Source organism: Oncorhynchus mykiss, chromosome Y, assembly GCF_013265735.2.
Source record: "Oncorhynchus mykiss isolate Arlee chromosome Y, USDA_OmykA_1.1, whole genome shotgun sequence".
NCBI lineage: Eukaryota > Metazoa > Chordata > Actinopteri > Salmoniformes > Salmonidae > Oncorhynchus > Oncorhynchus mykiss.
Window position 1 is genome coordinate 13,498,287 of NC_048593.1, and position 10,922 is coordinate 13,509,208.

Sequence of the window (10,922 nt, forward strand, 5' to 3'; positions counted from 1 at the left end):
AATTAGGAGAAATGAACTTGTGAATGTTGCTGGATTTGGGAATTGGCGTGGCTGGCTGCTCAGGGTTCTCGAGGTGGCTGACATATCTCGAGCTTCAAATCTGATTGGCTTTCCTTTGAAGAAGCTCATGGGTTCATTCGGTTGTTAGGCGCCTCCCCGTTTCTCTAAAGGACATTATAATGCAAGGAACCTTCTTTTTTAACCACAAACCGAATTTGCTTTCATTTAGGCTATATATATTTTTTAAATAGGTTAAAGTCATAGAGATTTTTTTTGGAATAGCATTTCGCCCTGGAGCGGTGCGCAATGCTATCGCACGCCGACCTCCTGGATGCTCGCCTCGGTGAGTTATCATCGCCAAACTCCGGTCTTCAACTCTACTGTAAGCTGGAGGCACTTCTAATCTAAATCAAGCAGAGAGAATTGACAATTTGTTTCTTATTTTATCTTAATGTCATTTAAGTGAGCTAATTCAATGGAAAAGTAATTATTATTATTATATTACTGCGTAATTTGATTTAACCGTTTTCTAAATTATTGACGTGATGGAATGGAATTAAAGGAGTCGATTATTCGGTGTATGCTAGTTGTGTGCTTGTTTGAATGGCATTTAGTCTCTGGTTTTATCCAAACTGCAATGTCCACTTCGATGTTTTCACCGTGTTTTTAGAAAATATAATTTTGTAAAATAACCAAATGTTCAACCTACTCTTTGCATGCATTGGCAAACTATAGCCTGTATTCCTCTCTTGCCAGACTTTGACAGGTTCGTGAAAGTGTCACTTGCAGTAGCTTAACTAAACAATGTATTTTCAGGAAATATCTTATAAATTATATATTTTTTCCTTTAACACAGGGTAGGCTATTGCATTATGCAAAAAATAATTGTGACATTGCCTTTAAATTCTGACCGGGTGTTGTGTCTATCCAGGGATGAAGGATGCCGCGGCGGAGCTACTGGGTCACAGGGAGGCTCTAAAGTGCAGACTAGGCGGTGGAGTGGGATCTGACCCCGGCCACTCCGGCGAGCTAGCCCCGGGGCCAGACACCGTGGAGGGGGCTACCATGCTCCCTGGAGACGATATCAACAACGGAGGATCCAACCCTTCCGGCATGCAGGTCAACAGTAAAGAGCAACAGGACAAGCAACAGCAGAATAACTCCAGCCAATCCGGAGGAAGTCAGAGTCAGAAACAGAAGCGCCACCGGACCCGGTTCACCCCGGCCCAACTTAACGAACTGGAGCGCAGCTTCGCCAAAACGCACTACCCAGACATCTTCATGAGGGAGGAACTGGCACTACGGATCGGCCTAACGGAATCTCGCGTGCAGGTAACGGAATCTCGCGTGCAGGTTTGTTTGCGATACGGGTTGGGAAATGTGTGTCTCATAGAAAATGATTTAGAAGCAAGAATAATTCAGCTGTAAGAGTAGTGTACTAATACTGCATACAAATATGTAATGAAATGTGTAGGCGTATGTATTAGCCCCTTTAACCAAACAGGAGAACGTAGGCCTAATTATGAATAGTCAATGGCTATTATCATTTCGCTTTATGTAGGACCTAAACAATAACAATATGTGATATTTGTAGCTAGGCACAACGGCCAATTGCAAAGTAAACCTACATTATAGTCTAAATTAACATGAGGAAAATATCCAACTCACAGCTGTTCTCACATAAGTGCCACTATAACATAAGTAGCCTGCATCTAAAGCATATACAGTGTAGCCTATAGAAGGAAGTACAATAATATATACACTGATACTGTGTGATAAATATCTCAATAGAAATGTATAATAATCTAAAATATTTGCCCTTGTATTACCATCGAACCAAAACGACAGCGGAAGAATAATTAGCCACGCCTTGTGTTTTTTCATCTTCCTCGAGGCAACCATTTTTTTATTTCCTTGTATCAAAAATAATAATATCATACATCTGATCCACGATTGTATTGTGTGAGTGTTTTGTTTCTGTTCAAAGTATTAGAAAATGCAAAATAGGCTAGAAGGTAAAATCCCTCCCTGACAAAACAGCTTTGGGCGCGCGAGCTGTCCATGGTGCTGAAACGAAAGCGCCAGATCGATTCGCGTGAAACCAGATGCATGTGTTTGATTCATACAATACATTTGTCCCAAAAATATGTTATTCAAGACAGAAATGAGAAAACTACGATTTTAAGAGATATCATTTTCCAGAAACAAACGGAGGGAAATAGAAATAAATATTAAAACAGCTTTAAACTAGCCTATTATCAAAGTTGCATTAATAAATTGATTTGGATATAATTTAAATGTCACGAGGGTACGTAGGCCTATTTATAATATCTGTCAATCACAGATTTGTGGGCTACATGTGGAAAAATTATGGACATCCAATGTAGGCCTAGGTATTTGCCTATAATTCATGAAAATAAATGAAAAATTATTCACGAAAGTAAGATTTGTATGTAGGCTATATTTTTGTATAAATATTAGTGTATTTTTTCATGTATGCCCTACTCATTGTATCCAAATAGATATTGCATTTTACATGGCAAAAAGTGACTTCATTTAAGATATTAGGCATGGTAAAAAAAAATGTAGGCCTACTACCTATGGAATAAGCCACTTAAAACTCGGAATTGGCCAGATAAAAACAAGAGGCACTTTATTTGGGAACAAAATTGGTTCTTAAAATCTAATAACATTTCGTGTCATTTTCCTATTGGAATTGGCATATTCATGCATTCTCATGCGAGATGAAAAGGGAACGATCTTGCTTTATTATACCCTCACAATTAAACTCAATTAAAATGTAATTACTTTATTTTATTTCCCGTTACATTCCACAGCTCGCCAAAATAGCACACAAGATGAATTCAAGAACAGCGCGACATTGCAGTTGTCTTTGGTCATTGTCTGATGTATTGTCGTTCATTACCAAGTAGCCATTCTCAGGGTGATAGTGCAATAAAACCAAATCCATTATTATCCACCAATTTCAGAATTATTTATTACATTGGGGGCTTATGAACCAGCAATGAAAAATGCAGACGAGTCGATCACATGTGAAACAACCGTGATAATCATCATTATTGCACGGATCAATTCGGTTAGGAATAGTTGATTTACATAAAGTAAGAATTAGCGAAACGATGATCCCTTTATAAAGCCCATCACCAATGATAATAATACTTCTGAACCAGCGGGTAAAAATAGATCTGGGATGTTTCGAATGAGGAGGCGCACGCAGCTCGCGCTGTTCTCTTGTGGAATGGGCCTGTCAGAGTTCCACGTCTTAATGGCGGACTCGCTGAAAGTGTACTCTGTCTTTTAAACGGAATGAGAAATAGCATTTTTTTATTTATTTGAAGTGTAATGCATTTGAGGCTGGATTTCACGGCTGGCTACTCTGGGGGAGAGATTGGCCTCTTAATACAACGGCCCAGTTTCTCAACCAAATCTTCACATTAATCATCGTCGATAGCCGGGTTACTATAGTCATATATGAGATCTATATAGGCCTAGAACGTCTCTCCCAAGGACCCGCGGAATAAACACTGGTGATCCATTTATAACGCCTTTATAACGCATTTACTTCCGAAATACTGATATTATTGTTGTTTTGTGTAGGCCAATAGTCAGTGTTTATATCCATGTTATGCATCAAATTGGTTAAAGCAGAATATGTGTTGATATTTCAAATAAACAGAGCTACTAATCATTAAAATAATAAACTGGTTTCGGATATTTTAAATTCATAACAAAATAATGGTCTATAATAATAGTTGCAATAACAGATTTTCAGCTGAGACGACCACCTCCCCCATAGGCGTATGAGTTTAGACTTCATGGAAATGAATTTGTATTTTCTGACGTAGCCATTTTTATTTTATGATAACCTAGAGGTGTTTCGGTTATGCACTAATGTAGGCATGCCACAGACGATTTACTGAAATGGATTTTGGCGTAATGACATAGTAGCTATCAAAACCTTCGTTTATGGCATATCATTTAATCAGTTATATCATGTATAGTGTTATCCAGGGATTTCCCCTGGTAGAAAGAAGATGTGTAATGGCAATATCTGAGTTATGTGCTACCTGCTTAAGAACATAAAACGCTTTCCCGTGAGTAAAAGTGAGCATACACAGAAATGTACAGTAGACCTATTCATTGTGTCTCAAACTGATGACACTGTAGCCAGATGCTAACCCATCTCTCTCTCTCCCTCTCTCTCTCTCTCCACTCCAGGTTTGGTTCCAGAACCGACGTGCCAAGTGGAAGAAGCGCAAGAAGACCACCAACGTTTTTCGCAACCCGGGGACGCTGCTGCCCACCCACCACGGCCTGCACAGCCAGTTCAACTCTGCCGCTGCCGCCGCCGCGGCCATGGGCGATAGCCTATGCTCCTTCCACGCCAACGACACACGATGGGCTACGGCAGGGATGCCAGGCGTCTCTCAGCTGCAGCTCCCTCCAGCCCTGGGTCGCCAGCACCAGCATGCCATGGCGCAGTCCCTGTCCCAGTGTAGCCTGTCCGGTCCGCCGCCCAACTCCATGGGGCTATCCAACATGTCGTCGAACGGATCCGGGCTCCAGTCTCACCTCTACCAGAACCCGTTCCCTGGGATGGTCCCGGCCTCCTTGTCCGGTCCCACCAACGTGACGGGCTCGCCCCAGCTGTGTAGCTCCCCAGAAAATGACGTCTGGAGAGGGACGAGCATCGCCTCCCTGCGGCGCAAAGCGCTGGAGCACACAGTATCCATGAGTTTCACTTAGTACCAACCACGAATCCAACGGCCACGTTTTACGCGTTTTTGTTTTTACTTCGTCTTCTTTTATGATTTTTTTGTTTTGTTGTTGAACCCATCCAGCCAAATACAGCTGGACAAGGATGTGAACGTCTCCAAGCAAAACAAGCAACAGGAAAACAACAGCCCTATTCCCCAGTTGTGTTGCCAAACTAATACTGAAACCAAACCATTTGAAGGTGGATAAATGGCTAAATGTTTATCTTATTAATTTATGATGTGCATGTATTGATGACAACTTTATTTATTTTACATTTATAAATGCCATATTTATTTATTTACTTACTTATCAACGTATTTATTTATTTATACTTTTTTAATATATATATATAACACCTCGTTTTCGTTTCATTCCTTTCTAACAAAATAGTAGACCACTGATATTTGCCACTGGAGTTTCTAACAGTTTCCACAGGCCGATGGTCGAGGGTATAAAAACTGTAAAAAAAATAAATAAGAAAGCTCATTTTTATTGTCATCTGCTGCACAGCATGCGACCGATCATGATGGGCCACGGGCATGCGCCGTGCACGTGCAGATATCACACTTGGAAGTTTTCTTTTTTTGTGTGTAAAGCGTCAAAAGATGAATAAAACGGAAAAGAGGGAGACACGTGACCATCTCAAAGGAATCACGCAACATGGAAACAAACTTGACTGCATGTGCTGGCCAAGGCAAATGTACGGAAACACCATAAATAAGACAAGAAAATCGACTTGAATATAATCTGTTATATAGGATGTTTTGTGTAGAGGAAGCATTCTTGACTTGTTCCCATTTGGTCAGTTTGTGATATGTTCTAATCTAAATTATTGTATGTGCTTATTATCAAATCTGAATTTCTTAAATGTTTGATCTTATACTGAACAAACCATTTCGTTTCATGGACATGTTTATATCAATTGACTGTAAATGAACAAATAAAAATCATTTTCAATATGTCACATCACGAATCAACCTCCTTTTCTTGAACGTGACGCATGCCTGTAGAAATCGATCAAATAGTGTGACCTAATGTTTATTTGGACATCCCTGAAATGAATCACGGGGACGCAGGCGCAGTCCCCGGGTTCCGGTGATATACGGTGTAATAAACAGGAAAACCGATTATCAAAACATCAAACTCTATCTAACAACGAGCTGCAATTAAACTATATCCGTCCAATATATATGTATTGCTACTGATATTTCACCAACGTAGGCTACTGATGGAATTCCACCCCCAGACTCAAGCAAAGCGAGTGGACAAAGATATGGGTGTGTTATGGATATGAAAGCTCAAAGCAATGGAGAATTTATATTTTTGTATTTGTAGATGCAAAATCAATTTCTAGAACATAAATACGTGTTTAGTAGCGCACCCCTTTCAAAACAACAAGGGTTTTTGCAGAACCGAATGACATCCTATCCAACCAAATATGTCACGTACATGCGACCCAGCCACGAGCCCTCCCGTCTCTTCCCGTCTCGCTCTGTTGACGGGTTTGACCTTAGAGTTGATTGATAGCCTACTACAGCGCTGTTAACGTTGATTGTACAGGCTTATATTTTGTTTTGTCATGTCAATGTATATCACGGATTCATTCATCAAGCCCAGACTTGGAGCAATCTCGCCTGCATCAACGCACGTCCATACGGATAATCTCCCCAACAAAACGGCGACAAGCACTAACACGTTGTGTACAGCTGCATCATTTACACCGCCACTAGCAGGACATCAAGCGAGCTACTCAACTCTACACCTATTTTATCCCCTGTGTTTGTGTGTGTGTCTTTTGGAGCCATTGATCTATGTGACCTTCTGTTCGTATGACACTATACTGTGTCTATGGTTGGATCTTGGGAGCATGGGACTATCTAGAGAGCAGACATACAGTACAATACCACTGGGCACAGACGTCAGTGTCATTGGATTTAGGTTAAAAGTTGTGTGGAAAAAAAAATACGAAAATACCTTACATTTATGACTTTTTTCAAATCCAATCAGGTTTCCATTTTGATTCAACGTCATTTGTATTTTGTTGACGTGGAAACAACGTTGATTCAACCAGTTTTTGCGCAGCGGGATGTCACCATATGAGAGGCATTGGGGCTGGATTCAATCCATATCGCAGAAGTTTCGCGATATGGATTTGAATCCAGCCCTTGGTTAATCCACTATTGTATTTCCATCCACCACAGCCAAATGAGTTCATTTCAAATCATCATCATCATCATCATCATCATCATCATCATCATCATCATCATCATCATCATCATCATCATCACCATCACCATCATCATCATCATCATCACCATCATCATCATCATCATCATCACCATCATCATCATCATATTAGAATGGTAATGTTGTCTGAGGTTGGGCAACAGAAGATAGTATGGTTAATAAAACCCAGTCGCTTTTCTTTGACTAGGCTGCGTTCAAGATCTACCCATTGTTGCCTCAACTTGCCTGTTCTTTACTTGGATCTGAACATCCAGCACACAATGCTGGGTATCACTGTTGATCTCTGGACGCTTTCCCCCACACAAACTAGAATAAATAAACAATCGAGTAGAAACAAGTGCAACAACTGGCACTCAACAGCCGAGCGAATACCTGTGTGTGTGTGCGTTTGCGAGTGCGTGTGTGTGTGTGCGTGTGTTGACATCTGGATGTGTTAATACTCACCGAGCATCACAAGACAAACCAGGGGAGTTGGGGAGATTTGCACGTGGATAAAGATTTTGCCAGTCCTGGCAACAGATGTGAAATAATATTACATAAATGTAATCATTTGTTTCACTATCACCCAGGTTAATTACTTTGTGGAAATGGGTAACCCATTTCTCATTGGGTAATTTGTCACACACCGAAGCTAGAGCCAATCAGTGACCCCGCTGTTGGTGGGATCATTTCTCCCAGAATTCTGTGCAGTGAGTGTGTCATTGAAAATGTGGGAGCAAGCCAATGTTTACCTCCTATTTATATCACACAAATAAATGAAATCAGTCAATAAACCATCCGAGGGTGAATATGGCTCTCTCTATCCAGGAGTATACATTTTCTCTCAGTGTGTGTGTGTGTGTTTATGTGTGTGTTTGTGTGTGCAGGGGTGTGTGCAGGGGTGTTTGTGAGTGTGTCTCATAAAAAAGTGTGAGAGAAGGTGTTTGAATGCTTCCTGAGTGTGTGTGTGTGTGTGTGTGTTTCTGTAATGGGAGACATTACGTGTTTATACATATATTTCCAGACTGAATTGTTCCACCCTCATTTACCTACCTATCCGTTGGAAAATTTCACTGCAGACGTCTACAGACATCATGACAACTGCTGTAGCCAATATTTCAACAAGCACACCAGTATGTCCAACGTTCTTAACGCAACGTTGACAACCACCTCCATTCCCTCTAAAACATAGACCAGCATAACTGAGAATACAACAGCAAACGCAACTCTGGTCACCAAAAAGACATATATGACTAGTGTTGTTATACTATGCACAGCGTGTACAAATACTACAAATATTATCACAACCAATGGGCAACTTTGGTTGGAACACTGTTTCTAACAGACAGGGAAGAGTGTCCAAGTCGACTTGAAGACCCTACAGCCCCAGGGGATTGATCTTTGCCTTGTACTCTACTCTACTCATGGTGTGACTATACAACGCCCCTGCATATGTCTGAAAATGGGAAAGCATGGTTATAATGGAGGAGAGCTATAATACGGTTTGACAGACAGACAGACTCTGCAGGAGAGGATCTTGGTTGGGGATTGTTGTTACAGATGGTGCATGACGATGAGTTTCGTCTGAAGGTTTTATTAATTTCAGTCTAAGTGGTGAAGAGGCTGGCTACGACCAGATTTGGTCCAGTCTGATGAGACTGACTGACACCTCGTAGCTCCCGCCATCCGTCATCGTTTGAGAATGTCTTCATTATATCACATGAAAATGAAGAGATTCGATTTTGTGCCCATTATCTATCCATAAGAGCAAACGAATGGAGCACCGCTGGGGTCATAGAGAGAGAGATAGAGAGAGATAGAGAGAGAGAGATAGAGAGAGAGAGACAGAGAGAGAGAGAGACAGAAAGACAGAGTGACAGAGAGACAGCCTTTGATTCTCTCTCTCTCTCTCTCTCTCTCTCTCTCTCTCTCTCTCTCTCTCTCTCTCTGTCTCTCTGAGAGATATTTTAATAATTAGATGGTTGTAATATTTGGCATTTTGTATCACCGAAATTCTAGAGAACAGAGCACTCAAAGTGTGTGTGTGTGTGTGTGTGTGTGTATGATAGGTCAGGGTTGGATAATTAACCTACGATGATGGATACACAGCAATTACAGTGATGCTCATGTGACAAATCGGAGTGACAGAGGCCTGAATGGGGTCATGCATTCTCCTTAGTCTGCTCTTACAGTAAAGTCTCAGACTAAACATCCCAATCACTATCCCTTGTAATGCAGTGTGAACGTGTTGAAACAGTGTTATTACAGTATATTCTATATATGCATATATTACCGGTACAACAATACTTCTGTATACAACACATTCTTCTTATCAGTCCTGAGATGCAAGCTTCTTGCAATACCTCTTGTATTGCACTGTGAGTGTAGTGTGGTTCTCTCTCTGTCTCTCTGTCTCTCGGTCTCACTGTCTCTCTCTCTGTCTCTCTCTGTCTCTCTCTCTCTCTCTCTTTTTCTCTCTCTCTCTCTCTCTCTCTCTCTCTCTCTCTCTCTCTCTCTCTCTCTCACTCTCTCTCACTCTCTTTCTCTCTCTCTTTCTCTCTCTCTCTGTCTCTCTCTCTCTCTCTCTCTCTCTTTCTCGCTCTCTCGTCGGAGTGCATGCTGGGAGTGCATGCTGGGAGTGAGTCGTCAAGCAGGAGTGATTGTGAGAGCGAATGGAATTTCTTTTCACTCTATCGGGTTTTGGTATGTATATATATATATTGATTAGTTAAGTTGTTTTGGGGGTGTCTTGTTTGAACTATCACTAAGCACATATAGGGGTGGTGGGATCTTTGAGGTTGGTTTTTCGCGAGGGCACAACCAGCGGGTGGGGCTGGTTGCTATGGCCACTCACGGAAATGAAGAGTTTGAAAAACTTAGTCGGAGGCATGGAGTAAAGATTCCTGCTGCGGCCGGGTGTTCAGTGGAAGAATGTAGCTTGGCTGTGGGTGCTATCATTGGGTATGATAGCATCAAATCAGCCTCAAGGATGCATAGCGCTGTAGTGATATTCTTAGATTCAATTGAAAAGGTGAATAAGATAGTTGAGAGAGGTGTTGTGTTGCGGGAGACACAGACGCCGGTATTTCCGCTTATGAATCCGGCAAAGAAAGTTATGCTTTCTAACGTGCCACCATTTGTTAGAGATGAAGTGTTAGAGCGAGAGTTATCTCGCCATGGTCAAATCGTATCTACAATAAAGAAGGTTCTTTTTGGATGCAAATCTCCGTTGTTGAAACATGTCGTGTCTCATAGGAGACAAGTGCATATGATTTTAAAAAAGGAAGGAGATTAACTGAATTTAGCGTTTAGTTTTAAAATTGATGGATTTGATTATGTCTTCTATGCATCTACAGAAAATACTACGGGTGCAGGGGAAGAGAGAAGGTGGGCAGATGTGGTTGGAAAAGTAGGAGAGGAAGGCATTGTGGATACGGGGGCAATTGTGGTAGATCAGAACAAAGAGGGAGGGGAAACAGTAGGTGAGATTGCGACTGCCGTCGCTGAGGTGGTGCTGGAAAATGAAATTGGAGGTCAAGAGGAGATTGAAATAACGGAAAAGGAAGCGGATGTTTTCAAAATACAGAGGAGTAAAAGGAAGAATTTAAGGGGTGGTGAAGGGTCTAATTCTAAGAGAAAGGTAGAGATGGATAAATCAGTTGAAGATGAACAGGTTGTAGAGATGGAGTTTTCTTCTGGGGAGGATAGCGAGAGTGAGTCATCTGACGCGTCACAACAATATAGTGAGATAGATGGGGTGGAAGGGAGGTATGGGATTGAGAAGATACGTCAATTTCTGAAGTTGACAAAAGGGAAGAAATATATGCAGGATTACAATGTAACTGATTTTTTCCCTGAACATGAATTGTTTATTGAATCAGCAAAGTTTCTGATGTCAAAAATTACAGGGGGAGGTT

At 41.3% G+C, this 10,922-nt stretch overlaps 1 protein-coding gene across 5 annotated transcripts; it reads left to right on the forward strand.

Moving 5' to 3' along the window:
- The first annotated feature begins 183 nt into the window (after positions 1 to 183).
- On the forward strand, positions 184 to 5,743 carry LOC110509671 (homeobox protein orthopedia B). 5 transcript variants are annotated; one of them, XM_021590690.2, is made up of 3 exons: positions 184 to 343; positions 932 to 1,353; positions 4,240 to 5,743. In XM_021590690.2, the coding sequence occupies exons 1-3, from the start codon at positions 307 to 309 to the stop codon at positions 4,765 to 4,767; spliced, it is 987 nt and encodes a 328-aa protein (XP_021446365.1). In that variant the 5' UTR covers positions 184 to 306; the 3' UTR covers positions 4,768 to 5,743. The 5 variants fall into 5 exon arrangements, with proteins under 5 accessions (XP_021446365.1, XP_021446363.1, XP_021446366.1 ...); XM_021590688.2 differs by having other exon boundaries at positions 185 to 382; XM_021590691.2 differs by having other exon boundaries at positions 190 to 343; positions 932 to 1,332.
- Positions 5,744 to 10,922: the final 5,179 nt, after the last annotated feature.

Coding starts and splice junctions, on each gene's coding strand:
- LOC110509671 (XM_021590688.2), top strand. CDS start 307: ATGCTATCGCACGCCGACCTCCTGGATGCTCGCCTCGGTGAGTTATCA. Junction 383..931: donor CTCCGGTCTTCAACTCTACT/GTAAGCTGGAGG, acceptor GTGTCTATCCAG/GGATGAAGGATGCCGCGGCG. Junction 1,354..4,239: donor TAACGGAATCTCGCGTGCAG/GTTTGTTTGCGA, acceptor TCTCCACTCCAG/GTTTGGTTCCAGAACCGACG.